Source organism: Erpetoichthys calabaricus, chromosome 5, assembly GCF_900747795.2.
Source record: "Erpetoichthys calabaricus chromosome 5, fErpCal1.3, whole genome shotgun sequence".
NCBI lineage: Eukaryota > Metazoa > Chordata > Cladistia > Polypteriformes > Polypteridae > Erpetoichthys > Erpetoichthys calabaricus.
The window spans coordinates 39,926,313-39,946,815 of record NC_041398.2 but is presented as its reverse complement, the minus strand read 5'-3'; the positions used below and the strand labels follow the sequence as shown (position 1 = coordinate 39,946,815).

The 20,503-nt window shown below is 39.6% G+C and overlaps 1 protein-coding gene across 2 annotated transcripts in view; it reads right to left on the bottom strand.

The window, feature by feature from the left end:
• The window catches only part of exoc6b (exocyst complex component 6B), a 625,017-nt gene extending 604,831 nt beyond the window's left edge, over nt 1-20,186 (bottom strand). The window contains exon 1 of one of the 2 annotated variants that reach the window (XR_007935144.1): nt 20,019-20,186. Coding sequence is in view for 1 of the 2 variants with exons in the window: in XM_028801461.2 (XP_028657294.2) it covers nt 20,019-20,107 (89 nt within the window). In the remaining variant the exon portion in view is untranslated. The remainder of the gene's footprint in view (nt 1-20,018) is intronic. The other variant, XM_028801461.2, reaches the window with a different exon arrangement.
• Nucleotides 20,187-20,503: the final 317 nt, after the last annotated feature.

The window sequence follows — 20,503 nt, the reverse complement described above, 5'->3', positions numbered from 1 at the left end:
TATGATATTAAAAATTGAATAATGAAAAACCTATATTTTAAAATTGTTCATTTTTTTATAACATTATGTTAGGTCACTTTCAGAAATTCTTGGATAACTCTAAACTTAACAGGGTAAACTGATAAGGGGAAGGGGATCAGAGTATAGGAGAATCAGGTGGTGAATTTTGCATCAAACAAAACCAAGGCCCAAGTCCATGGAGGCCCACATCAGTGACAGGTTGGACTGGTCTAATAACACAGAGGAACTATATATGAAAGTGCACAGCAACCTTTTTTCCTAAGGAGACTGCACTGATGTGGGCATTGGCATCCTTTACATTCTCTACAAATCTTTTGATGGCGAGTGCAATTTTTTTTACACTGTGGTGTTCTGGGCTGGTAACATCACTTCATGAGAGTCCCACCGAATCAACAAGCTAATTAAAGGATCAGGCTCAAATCAGATACACTCGGGACCCCCCTGGAAGTAGTAGAGAAGGAAGAAATCTCCCTGACTGACTAACACGTAGGATTTTCAGCCAACAGGCTCCTTTCTGCCAAAATAAATACATACACCTGTATAATACCTCACTATTACTGTGACTACCAAGTCAGGAGTTTTGTTTTCTTTCTTTTTAATTTTTGTCCTTTTTAGTCATTCTGGTATTGTTGAGACTATCGTGTGTGTCTGTGTACGTTTATACACACACACACATATATACAGTATATAAACTGTGTGTGTGTGTGTGTATATTATATATATGTATATACATACACACACACACACACATATAGGTGCTGGTCAAAAAATTAGAATATCATGACAAAGTTGATTTCAGTAATTCCATTCAAAAAGTGAAACTTATATATTAGATTCATTCATTACACACAGACTGATGTATTTCAAATGTTTATTTCTTTTAATGTTGATGATTATAACTGACAACTAATGAAAGTCCCAAATTCAGTATCTCGGAAAATTAGAATATTGTGAAAAGGTTCAATATTGAAGACACCTGGTGCCGCACTCTAATCAGCTAATTAACTCAAAACACCTGCAAAAGCCTTTAAATGGTCTCTCAGTCTAGTTCTGTAGGCTACACAATCATGGGGAAGACTGCTGACTTGACAGTTGTCCAAAAGACAACCATTGACACCTTGCACAAGGAGGGCAAGACACAAAAGGTCATTGCTAAAGAGGCTGGCTATTCACAGAGCTCTGTGTCCAAGCACATTAATAGAGAGGCAAAGGGAAGGACAAGATGTGGTAGGAAAAAGTGTACAAGCAATAGGGATAACCGCACCCTGGAGAGGATTGTGAAAGAAAACCCATTCAAAAATGTGGGGGAGATTCACAAAGAATGGACTGCAGCTGGAGTCAGTGCTTCAAGAACCACCACGCACAGACGTATGCAAGACATGGGTTTCAGCTGTCGCATTCCTTGTATCAAGCCACTCTTGAACAAGAGACAGCGTCAGAAGCGTCTCGCCTGGGCTAAAGACAAAAAGGACTGGACTGCTACTGAGTGGTCCAAAGTTATGTTCTCTAATGAAAGTAAATTTTGCATTTCCTTTGGAAATCAATGTCCCAGAGTCTGGAGGAAGAGAGGAGAGGCACAGAATCCATGTTGTGTGAGGTCCAGTGTAAAGTTTCCACAGTCAGTGATGGTTTGGGGTGCCATGTCATCTGCTGGTGTTGGTCCATTGTGTTTTCTGAGGTCCAAGGTCAATGTAGCCGTCTACCAGGAATTTTTAGAGCACTTCATGCTTCCTGCTACTGACGAACTTTATGGAGATGCAGATTTCATCTTCCAACAGGACCTGGCACCTGCACACAGTGCCAAAGCTACCAGTACCTGGTTTAAGGACCATGGTATCCCTGTTATTGATTGGCCAGCAAACTCGCCTGACCTTAACCCCATAGAAAATCTATGGGGTATTGTGATGAGGAAGATGCAATACGCCAGACCCAACAATTCAGAAGAGCTGAAGGCCACTATCAGAGCAACATGGGCTCTCATAACACCTGTGCAGTGCCACAGACTGATCGACTCCATGCCATGCCGCATTGCTGCAGTAATCCAGGCCAAAGGAGCCCCAACTAAATATTGAGTGCTGTACATGCTCATACTTTTCATGTTCATACCTTTCAGTTGGCCAACATTTCTAAAAATCCTTTTTTTGCATTGGTCTTAATTGATATTCTAATTTTCCGAGATACTGAATTTGGGACTTTCATTAGTTGTCAGTTATAATCATCAACATTAAAAGAAATAAACATTTGAAATACATCAGTCTGTGTGTAATGAATGAATCGAATATACAAGTTTCACTTTTTGAATGGAATTACTGAAATAAATCAACTTTGTTTTGAAGGGTGGTCACACCAAATATTAATTTGATTTAGATTTCTCTTTTGTTCATTCATTGCATTTTGTTGATTGATGAAAATAAATGATTAACACTTCCATTTTTGAAAGCATTCTTTGTTTACAGCATTTTTTTACACCTGCCTAAAACTTTTGCACAGTACTGTAATATACAGTATATATATATATCAGTATATATACACACACACAGTATATTATATATAAAGCTTATTATGCTCTCCTCCCTACTAAGGCTAAAAGACTGACAGGTAACAAATGTGAATAGGTGGAGATTGGACCCTGAGTGGCCAACCCATCAACAGGCTCACATCCTCTGGAACAAATTAAGGGCATGGCTAAGGCCATGGGACAACAGTCCCCTACAAATGGTGCAGCAGGTGACATGCTACCTGCTCTTAAATCAGCTCCCTGAGGGTTTTACCCAGCCAGTCTGGGGACAACAATTTAAAAATATAGATGAGCTCATAGAAAAAGACCAGAAGGCAGAACTGTCCCTTAGTCGAGTCTGGACGGATTACATCCCAAAGTTTCAGCCCATTGAAAGCCAGAGCCTGTGCGGGCGCGCAACCTACTTGGAGATGAGGAGGAATGCAGGTGGAGCAGGGGGAGGGGTTGTTGTGCTCTGATAAACCCTCTGGAGATTCCACATATAGGAGTGGTGATTGTAAATGGATATAAAACCGAGGCCTTGTTTAATTCCGGCAGCAACAATTCTATTGTTGCACACCAATACATGCTTCCACGACAATGACTTAAAACACCGACCAGTACAACCAGTATCCATGGAGAAAACCCACTGGTACAGTTCCACTACCTGTTACATCAGCTGTGAAAGATTGCTTGTGAAATTTACCATAGAGGTCCTTCCAAATCCTCCTTTTGCGGTGATACTGGGGCGGGACTGGTCGAAAATCAAAAGCGGATCAGCACTTCCCACTCCTACATTAAAATTAGGCCTAGCTATAGATGAAGAAAAAGTGTCTAAAGCTGCCTCCACGCCGTGTAAACAGCCGTCAGAGAGAGGCGAAGCATCCACTCAGTGTGACATGATGCTTCTAGGACCATCACGAGCCACAAAACATCATCATCCAACGCCGCGGTGGGACGGGAGGATGGGAGCTGTGGATGTGATTTGCCAGGCAAGCAGAAGAGCACATTATTGCAGGTGCTACAAATGCCAAGATGACAATTTCATATGCAGTAATATGTATTGTCTCTATATGCTGTACTGCTTTAACTGCCATCCTAGGAAAATCAATCCAATTCCAAACAGCACTTCTTACTCTACTTGTTCTAAATGTTTCCTCATCTAATCCTCGCCCTATTTTTTCACAATCAACGTCTCCAGGCAACATGGGCAGAGTTAACATTCAGAACATACCTGCCATTCAGAAAACCTGATGGAGATTTTAATGGATTTTATTTAATATGCAGAGGTTGTTGTGGAAGTTTAAATAAAAGTGTTGAACATAGCAATACTGGCTTTTGCATGCTTACAATATACGAATCACATAAAAAATATATTTCCCTGCCCTATTTATTACCAGTTTCAATTCAAAAGAGTTCACTTTCCTGTAAAATTGCTTTTTTACATAAGCCATGTCACTAGAAAAAGCAGGAATTGATCTAATGCAGGAATGTTTTAATAATGGACAAATTTATATCTTGAGTTCAAGTATACGTAATATAGGAAGGTAATCTGGCTTCCTCAGGGTAATCTAGGGAGTGAGAGTTACAGAGTGAACTGTAAACCTTGTGGTTTAAAGCCCAGTGCCTTAGCAATTGTAGTGCACTGCTTTAAAGTCCAACTTTGATTTCCCTCAACCACCAGTAAGCATCTGAAGTGCTAAACAAATTGTATTCACAAAGGAAGTTATTATGCACAACAGTGAATATGCAAAAACATGCCCTTACCCTGTTAATTTAAAATGTTTTAATTTACAATTCACTTATAATTAATTAACAAAAAATACGCTTTGAATATTGCCATGTCACTGTTTATTACCAAGCACTGACAATTACTTGATTTAGAGTGTTTGCTATTTTCGGCAAGACATCTTCGCAACTGAACTACATTCTGCTATGCTCAAGGGCAAACATGTATAAGTATACTACAGACTCCACCGGCTGAGTCATTGGATTTCTTTAGACAAGAGACAGACATAAATCAAATTCAAGGCAGACACAGCACATCACTGCAAACAGCTAGAGGCTTTCTAGTTTAAAAACAATCTGGCATGTAGCCAACACTGAGAATGAACCACAGTTCAGCTAGCAGTTCTCACTCCAAGTTCAGAGAAAAACTGTCGCCATGGTAAATGCAACTGCAGTTAATAGTGCAGCACACCACTATGACGGCATGCAACAGTAATACAAAGAAACACTTACATTAATATAACATTCTCTAACCTACTTAAGTAAATCAGGATTACTATAAAAAAGAGAAATATTTAAAACTATTTCCATTAATACACATCTGTTTGCACTGCAGGAATTCAAATACAAATATAACACAAAACACAATTTGATGTTAAACAAGCAAAAACAAAAAAATGTAAATGTCAGTATTGCTTTTCAACAATTGCATTATCTGTAAAATCAAACTGAAAAGCTACCACAGAAAGAAAACATACTTAAAATCCAATATTCTATATAATTTTCGCAATTAATTTACAAGTGATTTAAATAGACAAAAACAAAACACAAAACATATGCCTCCTATATGAAATGTTATCTGACAGAATTTGGGTATGGTATTAAGTAAAGGAAAATACCTGCCATAAATAAAAATTTAGACTATGTGCGCAACCACTTCAAACAAGATGCAGAGAACCCACTGGAAATTATAGATCAGGTTACCTGCATAAATGCATGGCATTTCTATTCCTGAGCATCTTCTAAAAAAAGGAAGAAAGTTGCAGAAAAGTCACCTGTAAGTGCAATAGCTGACATTAAACTATACATTAACAGGAATGTCATTATTATAGAAACAACATCTGTTAACTTAATGTGTTATAAACAAATAAATCAATTGAATGTTTTCAAAATGATTCTCAGCTGCCTACACCTGTGCATACAAAAACATCATTACATTCAATATTAAACCTTCTCTACACCATCATCTCAAAATTACAGCCTGGTTTTAAATGCACCATTAACCTCATCTTAAGCCTTACAACCGGTTTGAAACGTTTTAGCCTGGTTTCATTACAATATTCTCAATATTATACTTCATATTCTAATATTTCCAGTACAAGAAATACTTAAGTCACTGTACTATTAGGTTTAAAGAGTACTAGCCAACCCGCGGCGTACCATACGCCGCATAATCAGGCTGCTTTTTTAATGATTTTTAAGCACAGGGAGAAAATTAACATTTGAAAAATCGGTAATGTAATAAATCGCCAAGAAAAGTAACATTTCATGTGCCCACCCCCAACTCGTCACCTGAGTCGTTTTGCTCTTTGCACAGTCCACATGCACTTGTGAGTCACGTAGACTTTTCATTGTTGTTTGCGGTTTTGGCTGCTTTTCTATATATAATCTACGTCACGTACGTCACGTAAGTCACCCGACCATGGTAGTACCGGGGGGTGGGTGTACAAAGGGCAGGGACGTAATCAGTGTGAGCGTATGACCCACTAGCCATGTTTTTGAAAGTTTGGCCCTGTGCCTTATTAATTGTCATCGCAAAGGCAAATCTAACTGGAAATTGTCTTCGTCTTAAAAGTAAAAGGCAAATTATCCACGACAAACAAACTGTTTTACACGCTGCATACCAACTCGTGGTGTAGTATATGCTGCATAATTACGCCGCTTTTTTAATGTTTTTTAAGCAGAGGGAAAAAAATTAACATTTGCAAAATCCGTAACACTGCTTTTAGTAAGTACAATGCACATGCCTTTAATTTGTAGGCCACTTTTTGCCAGCCGTCTTTTCTGGTTTGGACCGCTTTTACAGTGTTACCGCTTGTGTATACAGTAATCCCTCGCTATATCGCGCTTCGACTTTCGCGGCTTCACTCCATCGCGGATTTTATATGTAAGCATATTTAAATATATATCACAGATTTTTTGCTGGTTCGCGGATTTCTGTGGACAATGGGTCTTTTAATTTCTGGTACACGCTTCCTCAGTTGGTTTGCCCAGTTGATTTCACACAAGGGACGCTATTGGCAGATGGCTGAGAAGCTACCCAACCACAGCGTGTATTATGTATTAAATAAAACTCCTCAAATATATTGTGAGCACGGGGGCTGTTCGCACCCCTAGAGGACACGGCCGCTCCTCAAAAAACGCTGAAAGATTACCTTCACACTGCACCTTTCTTTGCTGGGCTTACATGTGGGTGCTTTGCAAGCGATATGCTTCCTGCATGGTGCTCCGCATACTTAAAAGATCAAACAGCACGTATTGATTTTTGATTGTTTGCTTTCCTCTCTCTCTCGCTCTGGGGTGTGAGCAGAGGGGCTGTTCGCACACCAGCCTAGAGGATACGGACGCTCCTCTAAAAAATGCTGAAAAATGCTTGCTCCCTTCCTTGCAACTACAGTAGTTTGTCCGGCGGTGCTTCGCATACTTAAAAGCCAAACAGCCCTATTGATTTTTGACTGTTTGCTTTTTTCTCTCTCTCTGACTTGCACTCCTTTGAAGAGGAAGATATGTTTGCATTCTTTTAATTGTGAGACGTAACTGTCATCTCTGTCTTGTCATGGAGCACAGTTTAAACTTTTGAAAAAGAGACAAATGTTTGTTTTCAGTGTTTGAATAATGTTCCTGTCTCTCTACAACCTCCTGTGTTTCTGTGCAAATCTGTGACCCAAGCATGACAATATAAAAATAACCATATAAACATATGGTTTCTACTTCGCGGATTTTCACCTTTCGCGGGGGGGTCTGGAGCGCAACCCCCGCGATGGAGGAGGGATTACTGTATTAAATCTTGAAATCCTTCGAGTAACTAATTAACTAACTAACACCCACCCACCCAGTTTGTATGAAAAAAATGCGCCCGTTCTTTCATCATTTTGTTGCAGCCTATCAAAGACTTGCTGATCATGTTTTCTAGACTCAATATATATTGGCTTTTCACTCAGCGCGAGGGCGCGCATTCATCTCGGATTATTACATCTTGCTAGACTAAGCTGCTACACGGCTGCGTTTGAAAAACCGACTTATCCCGGATGAGTTTCACTGGCATTAATGATTAGGAATCTGGTTGGAACAAAACCCCGCAGCCACAGGGGTTCACCAGGACCGAGTTTGGGAAACACTGCTGAACAGAGACGAAACCAACTCAGGTAAGGAGTTGGGGTGGGCAAAGTAGTTGCAGCTATTGATTATTCAGTGTTGTTTGCCTGGGTGTCTGATCTGCGTTGACTGACATGGCTATTTTCTGCGTATCCCATGGTTGTCTTCCGGCAGTTTGAATGCCTCGAGAGACAGGGCATCCTTGTGTGATGAGTTGTTGCAATTTGTGACCACCTCGCCGACGTTATCCCAATGTTGGCAAACAAAGCCAACAGCCATGTTGCTAAGTTTGAGAGCAACAGTTTCGTCAATGACATTTTTCCAAAAAAACCCGACTGATAGAAACAAACAGTTACCTGATGCAGGAATTTCTATGACATAGTGTTGTTTCCATGAAATACATTTGAAGCCGTAGCCATGGAGGGCAAAAGAACAGTCAACGTGGCTCACAGCTGGATTTGGACAGCAGCACAGACCAAAGCGAGTATGTGTTTGATGAGCTGTTCGAGTTGGCGGAGGGGTAGAGTTTCTGGGCGGGGCTTCGTTGTTCGTTTCCCATGGTTTTCGATGGTGGATGTGGTCGGGTGTCGTAACCGAAACGAATAATGAAAAGTCAATGTGGCACAGAGGTGCATGTGGACTCCTAGCACAGACGAAAGGAACTAACTGGGTGGTCTGTGAGTTTTTTGCGTCCGGGCACATGAGCAGGCAGTGTGAATGCCTATAGAGCGAGGGTAGACGCGGGCCGGGGAAAACGGAGTGTTGGTGGGCGGGGAAACGTCTTCCGTGTTCCTGCAGCACCATCTAAGAAGACGCATGTCTGTCGCGGGTGCGAATTGCTGTATGTAGCGTGTAAAACAGTTTGCTATGGTGCACACGGCCGTGCATCGTAACCGAAAAGTCAACGTGGCTCAGAGGTGCATGTGTACTGTAGGACAGACGAACATAAATGACGGCGTGTTTTCCGAGGCGTCGCATCCAAGTTGGTGGGCGTGGCTCTGCGAGTTGTCGTCGTATCCAATGGTCTTGTCGGCGGCTTAGTCAATCCACGCCCCTTCCGGCGTGCTTTCCATGGGTGGCTACTTGTCTTCCGGCTTAATGAATTATATATATATAGATCTTTTAACATGGCTGACCAGAGCATACAATAGAAATTTTAAAAAATTTTGTTTAACGGTCAGAGAAAAGCCTGGCTAACACGGTATAACACCCTAGTACTACAGTTTAACGGTCAGTAAGTTTAAATAATATTTAATTAAATTGCTTTTGATATACGTATAGTTAAATCTGATTACACTACTTTTTCATTCTTGATTCCAGCTAGATGTAAAATCAGTCAGGGCACATATCTAAGACCAATACTCCTTTCTCTGACTTTTTTGGTTGGTAGCATTTAAAAACATAACATTCACTCTCAAACTTATGTAGATAACATTCAACTGCTCTTATCAATTAAAGCAAACATTTCTCCCACAGTGTCAATAACTGTTTACTGGTATAGTACCAAAGAGAAACTACATAACAAAGAGCACCACAGGCTCTTTTTGCTTAGGAGATGGTACTACTTTAAGGTGGGAACTGACATATTATACAAGTTCTATAACTCCATGATAACCAGTGCAATTTTCTGCGCTTTGGTGAAGTGTGCTGTGCAGGTAATTTTACTCCAATTTATGTAAACTGAATCAGGAAGTTAATTATAAAGGCAACTGTAGTAATGGGACACACCCATGACCTGCTAGTGTGAAGAAATACTGCTAGGGCACCTTCATACCTACAGCTGTATGCCTTTAAAATGACTCACCACAACTGCTTTCCTATATTTAGGCAAGTAAGAAGTTTTCTTCTTTTTAGTAACTCTAGTTTGTATTTGAAGGGGGCTGCTGTTTGTTATAATATTTCTATATTCATTGAGCTTCTGTAGAAGCTAAATTTACCCCTTGGAATAAATAAAGTACCCTAAGTTCTTGTCTATAAGCCGCGGCTTATCTAAGGAAAAAAGTTGTGAAAATGAAAAAATAGAATATCGGCTTATACATAAGTCCGGCTTATACATCCATCGCGGGGGTTGCGTTCCAGAGCCACCCGCGAAATAAGAAAATCCGCGAAGTAGAAACCATATGTTTATATGGTTATTTTTATATTGTCATGCTTGGGTCACAGATTTGCGCAGAAACACAGGAGGTTGTAGAGAGACAGGAACGTTATTCAAACACTGCAAACAAACATTTGTCTCTTTTTCAAAAGTTTAAACTGTGCTCCATGACAAGACAGAGATGACAGTTCCGTCTCACAATTAAAAGAATGCAAACATATCTTCCTCTTCAAAGGAGTGAAGCAAACAAATCAATATGTCTGTTTGGCTTTTAAGTATGCGAAGCACCGCGGCACAAAGCTGTTGAAGGCGGCAGCTCACACCCCCTCCGTCAGGAGCAGGAAGAGAGAGAGAGACAGAGTTTGTTTTTCAGTCAAAAATCAATACGTGCCCTTCGAGCTTTTAAGTATGCGAAGCACTGTGCAGCATGTCTTTTCAGGAATCAGCTTTACAAAAGATAGCAACGTGAAGATAATCTTTCAGCATTTTTAGACGAGCGTCTGTATCGTCTAGGTGTGCAAACAGCCCCCCTGCTCAATCCCCATACGTCAGGATCACAGATAGTCAGCGCAAGAGAGACAGAGAAAAGTAAGTTGGGTAGCTTCTCAGCCATCTGCCAATAGCGTCCCTTGTATGAAATCAACTGGGCAAACCAACTGAGGAAGCATGTACCAGAAATTAAAAGACCCATTGTCCGCAGAAATCCGCGAACCAGCAAAAAATCCGCGATATATATTTAAATATGCTTACATATAAAATCACAATTTAAATGACCGCTACGAGCGCGTGTTGGCTCGGCGACGCCCAGAGCAGAAAGAACGCGCTGCGGCCGCTCCAACCGCGCCATGCGGGGAGTGAGAGAGACGCCAATATCTCACACTCTCTCCCCCCTGGGTGCGAGTGAGACCACTGACCTCCCTCCCTTCTATTAGTTACAGGTTATAGTACGTTCGGCTTATCCATGAGTCCGGCTTATCTATGATACGATTTTATTTTAAAAATTCGTATGATTTTTGGTCTCCGGCTTATACATGAGTCCGGCTTATAGACAAGAACCTAGGGTACTACGTTATCTACCTAAAAGAGTGGATATAATAGCTACATATGCATTAACTCAGAAGAATAGAAAGTAGGTAAAAGTCTGGAACACATTAAGATCTATGAAGAGAATACTTTAGTTGTGAAAAATTCAAGTGAAATTTGGAAAGTTTTCTTTAAAATGAGGATTCTTAAATCTTCACATAATAGTACAGTATAATACTTGTTACCAAGCTAAAAAATAAAGGAAAACTAAGGCAATTTCACACTTGCAACATTTTTCTTATTTTTTGTTTTGGAGATGCAAGCTGCCTCAGTTCTTCACTAATAAAATGTATTCTAAAGTGTCTTACTTGGCTCACTGATCTCTCACATTAAGAATGACAGCAGCTCAAGTACAGGGAACTTCTTATGTTAGTATGGATGTAGATATTTTGATCAGAAAACTCTGTCCATCTGCGGTGGGTTGGCACCCTGCCCAGGATTGTTTCCTGCCTTGTGCCCTGTGTTGGCTGGGATTGGCTCCAGCAGACCCCCGTGACCCTGTGTTCGGATTCAGCGGGTTAGAAAATGGATGGAACTCTGTCCATATTTAAATAAATTATTTGAATTAATATTAAATATTGTCACAGACAGCCGGGGTCCTTGTCCGGCCGGGACTATTCTTCACTGAGAGGACCGGGGAAGCAAGCGTGGCCAGAACAGTTCCTCTTCTGGGACACTAGATGGCAGCCCCCATGGGTTGCAGTGGTGCCTCAGACTCCCGCAGAGCTTCATGGGAGATGGAGTTGGATACAGCCCTGTTGGGATCCGGGGGCGCCATCAGGGGGTGTTGCAGCTGCTGCTGAGCCTTGGAGAGCAGCTCTTCTGCCACACCCGGAAATGCAGCCAGAATTAGGTCAACGAGCACCTGGAGCACTTCCGGGTGCAGCCTCTACTCAGTAAGGCAGAGTCGGGAGGAGGGAGACTAAGCTTGCCGGGAAGAGTGGGGAGATAAAAGAGAAGAAGAGTATTGCGATCGTGCTTATTGGGACTGTGTTGTGCCTGTGGGAAACAGGGAAGGTGCTGCCCACAGGCGAAGAAAAAAAAATAAAAAGCTTGTGCTTTTATAAGTGTGTCTCCTGCATCTGTTTGTGTCGGGTTAAGCGCTGGTACAGCGTCACCTACTGTCACAATATGAAAATATTAAATGGAAGAAAAAGCTTACAAGCACTGAAAATACAATTAAATGAAGTAAATACTGCCACAATTATGAACATTAACATGTACCATACTATAGTGAAGAGCAACTTGGGGCTGCAAATTGGCCGTCAGCCAGAATTATACTTGCTTATCCCAAAGAACATGGACCCTTATGATTTTCATTTTCTCCAGGACCTATCTACTGAAATTTTTGCCTTCCCCTCCTCCACTACTAACTGACCCCTTAAAATTTTAACACTGGCTATCTTTCACTTCCAATATGTTCACAATAAATAGATCATTCTAGCTGGTAAATTCATCATTGTCTTTTCACAAAAATAGGGCAGCACAGGGACTAGCACAGCCAAATCAAACCTCTGGTCACCTTTGGCGCATGAAGATTTTGCAAGATTTCCCCATGCTTGCTTGAGTTTTCCTCCCATATTATCACAGATGCACAGGTAAGACAAACTGTGGGTATCTGTGTGAATGGGCCCCATGATTGAATGATGCCCTCTACCGGGATTGTTTCCAAGGCTGTTTCCTGTGCCTAGTGCTATTTGGATAGGCTCTATACCCCATAAAACTCAACTGGATTAAGCAGGTTTGAGAATATCATGCACATTAGTGTGTTGCAAGTGACTATGTATGATAGTTTAGTGTTTTATATTTAAAATGTGTGGATCTAATCTGAGGTTGTCTTCTGAGATGAGCCCTATATAAGAATAAACTACACTTTAAAACATGTTGCTCAAAACCCATGCATTATTGAATACAGGGGTGATCATGATACTGTATTTGTTACAGCAAAATGTTAAAAGACTGAATATACATAAAAATTCAGTTATTGCAATGATCTGCAAAAAAATTTAAGTGTGCCCAAGACCACAAGTGTGACTCTAATTTTATGTTTCATTAAAACAAAAAAACAGTACTTTGAGGAAAAATATTCAAAAGGTTTCTTTCACTTCTTCAGTAAAAAATCCGAATTAATAACATTACTTATATGTACATTTATCCCACAAACAAAAACAACATACAGTATACCGAGAAAAATATGTTGAATAAATCACATGTAATTTATGTTAAAAGCAGGTGCCTACACACAGGTGTGTTCATTAAGATAAGTTACCTACAGTATTAACATTTCATAATGCTTGTGTTAATGCTATAAAAACCTTGGGCAGACCCAGCTGCTCAAATTGTTGGGACATATTTGATAGCATCACTTGCCGATCCTTCATAAGAACAGTGGTTAAAACATGATGTCCAAGTGAAAGGCATTTCCAACGCTTCTCTGAGGAGGATTTTGCATGAGGACCTTAATTTCCATCCATACAAAATGATGGTAGTGCATGAAGTCACTGAGACAGACTGGAAGAGCCATAGAGAGTTGTGCGCGAACATTCTGCAAACTGTTCATCGAGATGCCATCATCATGTGCAGCGACGAGGCACATTTCCATTTGAATGGTTGTGTAAATATGCAAAGCTTTTGGTACTGGGCTGAAACCAACTCTTGGGAATTTCATCAGAGACCCCTGCCCAGTGACTGTGTTACAGTTCGGTGCACCGTTGAAGAATTTGGCATTGTAGGCCCTTACTTTTTTGAGGCGGGGGGAGAAATGGTCACCGTCACTTCAGAACGTTACATTGAAATGCTAGAGAACGTTTTGCAGCCCCAACTGGAAAAAATGGATGTAGTGGATGCCTGGTTTCAACAGAATGGAGCAACAGCTCACACAGCGCAGAGCTCCATGCAAGTTTTGAGGGAGATGTTTCCGGGGAGGCTCATCTCCCTGCACGGCAAAGTTCGTTGGCCTTCACGTTCGCTTGATCTTGCTCAGTGCAATTTCTTTTTGTGCAGCTATCTAATGTGGAAGGTATACACACACACTGACCTCAAAACCTTGAAGCCCTCAAGGATGCTATTTGCCATGAAATCATCGCTATTCCCCTTGAAATGGGGAAATCGTCTCAAAGAGTGTATCACTAATGATGGCCACCACCTTGAAGACATCATTTTTAAAACACAGTGGAAAAAATCTACTTTGTATACCATTTCTTGCGTTATAATTAAATTTATTTTATTTTGTAGCATTTTTGTAGAATAAACGTTTGAAATGTGGTACTTCTTTTTGGCTCATCCTGTATATCAATAACCTGGGGTGTAACTGTGCACTAAAGAATATGCTGGTTGACCCTGATGTCTATTTCAACTTGCACTTTACAAAGACGAGCATCTCTGGATCATATGACTGAAACTTTCAATATAAGGCAACACCACAACTATTAACCAAGTGTTTCACATAGAAAGATGTCATCATTGTTAAAATTTACTACATCAAGCAGGGAATACAGTCATGTAGTCAGATGAGTCACCTTTCCCCTGGTCCTCAACAATGACACTTTTACATGCATGGTGTACTCCAAACAAAGTTTACAGCCCCAAAATGATTATGTCCCAGAGTGAACTCTTTTCTAGTCATTATGTTAGGTAAAGGAGTGTATTTCCTGGTATGGTTTAGATCTACAGACTACCACAGAGGAAAAAGTCAAAAACAATATGAACATAAAATTATTCTGAGCAATTACAGTGAACCTTTGGTGAAGCACTTGATGATGGTAAAAATCTTCCAGGGCACGAGTAACAGCAAACTGTTTTTAAACAGCAAGCCAATGATATAAACCATGTATCACAGCCATTGTAATCAACATATTTCAACCCAATTAAAAACTTAAAGGAGATGCTAAAGCAGAGCTTACAGTAGATACGGTAGCATTATTCGGCACCTCACAAAAAATAAAGTGTTACACTTTATAAATAAAGTGTTAACAATAAGTTGTTAGTCTTTCCAGTAGGAATCCTACTACTTGCAGAATCTAAACCAAGGAACACCAAAACTGTTCTGGTAACTCCCATGAAGGCAACAGACATTAGTTTTTCCTTAAGTTTACAATCCTCTCAATAAGCAAATTTCTGATGACCAGGTACAAGTGTTGATAGGGCAGGCAGCGCCAGACTGAGTCAAGTATACACAGACCATTTAGAAAGCAAAATATGACCAATGACATTCCTTCCCAGTGCAACATTAGACAAAACACTTTCTATGGAATGGAAGGAAGAGTTTAGGAAAACAAAAGACAAATTCCCTTCAATAAGGAGCAGGCAGAGAAGCATATTTTTTGGGAGTGATAGTAGCAGAGTTGTTTCAGAAGGAAACAACAACAACACGGCAATTAAGTACCATCAGTTTTCATACATGCTTTTAAGATGTTAAATTAATCAAATAATTGCTGAACTGGAGCTTCTGATAAAATAATATGATAAAATGATAAATTGATTAATGATAAAATCCCCCTTGGGATTAATAAAATATCTATCTATCTAAAATGACTTGAACCATCTACATTCATTTCTCAATTATGCGTGATGCTATACCTCATATTAACAGCTATCAGGTGAATATTATTGTCACATCAGAATTGTTCACATTAATACTTTCTGCTTAAGTGACTGCCAAATTATATCAACACAATGTACAACTATTAGCTATGACGTACACCTATTTTGTAACTCAAGTACTCAGTGAATATATTTTTAAAACAAAACAATTTCAAACACTTGTAACTAGATTTTTTCCCCACAAAGTATGGATCATATATTTTAAATTGCATATTTAAAAAAATAAATGTATTCATTTATAAATTATATATAAAAAGACTAAGAAGAATACACTATCAATATAACAATTAAAATTTAGCAGGAAAGAAGCCTGTCAGCTTAATATTTTGGGGGGAAAAAGGTAAGCTGCCATCGTGATAAAGACGACCTTGCATGCAATATGTACCAGATTCACAGCAAAAGCTCACTTACAGACACACAAACAGTGTATATATACACATTTTCTGCAATATGTCTATCACTGGGGCAACATGATGGAACATCAGTAGCTTTCTAAAAGTATTTTCAAGTTTTCCTCCCAAATTCCTGAAGACTTCGGATGTATGTGGAATCAGCACATTCCTGCCTTACAACAAATGTTGGCAGGACCAGCTCTGGGAACCCACCCATCCATCCATCCATCCATTCTCTTCCGCTTATCCGAGGTCGGGTTGCGGGGGCAGCAGCTTGAGCAGAGATGCCCAGACTTCCCTCTCCCCGGCCACTACTTCTAGCTCTTCTGGGGGAATCCCGAGGTGTTCCCAGGCCAGCCGAGAGACATAGTCCCTCCAGCGTGTCCTGGGTCTTCCCTGGGGCCTCCTCCCGGTTAGACGTGCCCAGAACACCTCACCAGGGAGACGTTCAGGAGGCATCCTGATCAGATGCCTGAGCCACCTCATCTGACTCCTCTCGATGAGGAGGAGCAGCGGCTCTACTCTGAGCCCCTCCCGGATGACTGAGCATCTCACCCTATCTTTAAGGGAAAGCCCAGACACCCTACGAAGGAAACTCATTTCAGCTGCTTGTATTCTAAACAAGCAAACAGAAAAGCTGCTCTGTATCTATCTATCTATCTATCTAATGAATTCAGACCTTTTTAATTTGTCCATTAATTAAAATGGACACTGCTTGTCTAAGTTTTAACAGTGAGCAAGCTTGGGTTTAGAACAGAAACTCACATTTTCAATTAGAATAAGTAAAGATACAGCATTTGAAATTGTAAATAGGCTTTTTAGCTTAAAAGCAAAATTTGTCTATTTTACTTGTCAACTTGTTAAATAAGTTAGCCTTTTATTTTCTTGATAAGCATCTTATGAACATTTGTTAGATTTGCAGACTATTTTAAGGATTTGGAACATTTTTTTGTTTTATACAGTTTAAGTCTTCGTAAAACAAGTATTGCATAATTAAAATGGTAATCCATATTTATAATTACGCTTCGAGAATTAGGAATGTCTAACTGGTAAACTGTTGTAGGGAACACTTTGGGAAAAAAACACATATACAAATATAGAAAATAGTGCAATTAATTATTAAAATTATTTAAACTTATAAGTGCATGTACAGGGGGTCCTCAGGTTATGACAAAGTTCTGTTCTTACAACAGTGATGTAACCCGAATTTTGGTGCAAGTCGAAACACACCCTAGCCTAAGTCACTTACCTGTCTTAACACATTTGCAAAATCATAATCTAGAACATAAAAAAACAACTAAGTCACAGAAAAAAGAAAAGGACATAAATATACTGTACGCTGTACTGTAGTAACAGAAAAAATTAGTAAAAAAAAATCCTTTATTCCTTCTCACATCTCAATTTTTTTTTTTTAAGTTTTTATGGGAGTGAGCGTTGTAAACTCGAAACATTGTATGTCGAGACGTTGTAACCCAAGGACCCCCTGTATATTTATATTTAAATAGTGTTTAATTGCCAGTGTTGCCTAACTGAATAAATGTGTGAGTATATATATATATTTTTGTTAGACAAATGGTGAAAAAAACTTCTTTAAGCTTTGTTTCAGATAAGTGCATTACAGGAGAAATTAAACAATATGACAGCTTGTAATTGTAATGAGAAGAATGTACATATTTTATTAGTTTAAAAAGTATTGTTTATGGTAATTTTATTCATTTTAGTACTTTTATAGTCACTGACCAATAAGCCTAAAGAATTTAATAAAAACAAAAAAGGCAACACCTGTGGTCTATAGTTTAAAAATAAAATGTAAAAAAAAAAATACCAAAGTTAACACTTTGTGAAAATATATAATATTTAAAATAAGGCTTCCAAGCACTGCGTTTGTGGGAGTTTGGTGTAAACAGCTTTTTAAAGCAATTTAAAAAAATCTGAAGCTGTAATTTAATCAGCCAATTCAGTAACATGAAATTGGTGATCAGTACTGGCTCTTAAAAACCTGATCAGACCATCCCTGTTAAATGAGTTTAGGAACATTATATTTTGTTATGCATTGATACTCAAAGTATACAGTACTGCCTATCCAATTTAAATAATTAATTTATGGCACTTCCCACACTCAGAAAGCATTTTACAAGGCAAGCAAGAATACAACAAAAAGCAAAACAAAAGATAAAGCTGAACTTCCAAATTAATCAAACCCAAGATAATTCACAGGAAATTACCAAGATATCACAGAATACATGCACATGCTCTGACATCAAGTCAGAATAAAAAGCAATTAACTGAATGTTGTACAAAGAAGCCCAATGACACTATGAAGTGGAAGTATGGAAGCAAACATTAATTCTGGAATGGTGAATTTTAAAGTTTTTGAGTATTAGGATAGAAATGAACTTCCACAAAGACAGACATATAAGCTTGAATGAGCATGTAGTAAAACACTGACATAAGACCTCAAGTTCAGAAAACATGAGATGTTTTCCAGTAGTGAACAGTGATGACACAACACAATCTGTCAATTTACATTTTTCAAACTCAACCACCAAAAGTCACTATAACAACCAACATTTCCCAGTATATTGTTTCAGAGTGCCAAAAGAAGCAACGCATCATGTGGCAGCAGACAGCTGCAAAGCAGACTTATTGCAGAACACCATCACACCACTAGGAGATAAAGTACCAACATTCTACTTATCAAGCCAGAATTAATAAGAGAACATTGAAAACACAACGCCAAAACACTGAGCCTAACAAAAAAGCCAATGCCTGCACCTTAGATGTCGGAAACCAAAAGTCTTGCTTAAGAGGTTAGGAATTGATTGATAATGTTGCAGATTAACTCATTTCTCACAGAAACAGAAAACTTTGTCACCAATCAACACTGGCAAACTAAAAGAAACCGAATAAAAAAAATGTTACTAGTCCTTACAAATCATTTAATGGCTGTAAAATAATTAACACTTATTAAAACAATCAAAATATTGATTGCCTTAGTAGGAACTGGGTCACATAGGTGCCTTGTTCCAGTACTAAATGAAGAAAGCAGTAAAGGAAGCTAAAAATAATTCCAGGGTCATAATCGGAAAAGTGCAGTGTCTACTTGCAACTTAGGGTAATCAATTCTCAAGCTCTACAGCTGGATCTGCCGTTTTTAATCTAGTGGTCTTCACTCTTGATGTCCCACACACTCAAACTTTTGAGCAAACCATATGACACAGAGTCTGCTGTGCTGCATACCAATTATTTGTCTTCATCTAAAGCCTTTGGTGCGAGTTTACTTACAAACAAATCAAATGAGTATTTTTCATTTGGAAGTTACACTAAACTTTCTAGATGTGTAAACACTAGTTTTGACAAAGCATCCACACTACTTGTAGGTTATTACATATAGAAGTTAAGTTATAAATGTTCAGACAGCAAACACTGTGGGTACACTTTAATTAAATAATTTCATTGATGTTAAGATTATAAATTTAAATAAAAATTATGAAAATATTGACATAATGCAGCATATTCTCATGGTGATGCGGATTCCCAGTAATTTCATCTTCTATCTGAAAATGGACAGTTCCCAAACTCTGTTTTCGTTCAAGGCTGGATGCTTATGTGTGTTAAATAACGCTTTCTGTAAGGCACTATATCATAGGAATCATACTTCTGATAAGGACACAAGTCATCTGAGGTAAACTAGGTGGCAAATTAAAGATCAACAGGAACACCGAAAGTACGCTAGGGATACATACGGTTCCATTTACTCTTCGGCAAAGCGATTATTTTTTTTATTCACTGCCTCTGTGCGAAAGTCACAGCACCTCGGCCAAACGGTGTGGCTCTTCACGGCTCAACTCCACAAGTGGCTGTACAGCAATAGCAAGCTGAAGCTCGCCCGGCTTTCGCAAGCATTTATGCCACGCTCATACTTGAGACAGGCTGTCCCAGCGTAGCGCCTTAGAAAACACTTTGCAGGTGCAAGGTGACCCCAAATGGGGCGTGTACACTCCACTTAACAGAACACCGGCCTCACGGGCTGATGACTCAGGAGCACCGCTTCTAAAACCTATACTCCCTTCCTAAGATACTCCTTGTTTCTAGTTTTGTTTTCAATGGGAACCTCCCTAACTAGTAAGGAGTTCATTATCTTTTCCTTTCTTACGTTTCTGGTAAGCAGGAATTCACATAAGTCCTAAACACGACTTTCAATTGCGTAATCACCTATGCTTACCGTAGGGTTGGTCCAATACAATTGGAGTCAGTGCTTTCCAATTCCCGTAGAATCCGCTCATGCTCGGCTGCTGTTTCCAAACTCGCCATCTTCCATGTCCCGGTCTCAGCGCGGTCTGCGTCAGCTACCCCAAAACAAACCGCCGCCCCGCCCTTGTTCCTCGCAGGGAACGACGGGAGGCCGAGTTCCAAGACGCAGGAAGGCAAAACAGAGAGTACAGATCGCGGAGCAGGGATACTGCCGGCGCGTTGAATCTTGGGTAATGTCGTTTACTTCTTTCTTAACTCTGTTGTAGCAAGCACATTCGTTTGGGGCCATTGCGTAATAAAGCATAGTGACGGTCAGATGTTTCTCCTGCTTATATCATTCCATGTGACTTGACATTCTGGCAGTAGCCACTATGTTGAAGCTGAAACACTGGGAAATGGTAAATGGCTTTTACATTGTCTAAATTATACATATATATATATAATATAATATACACA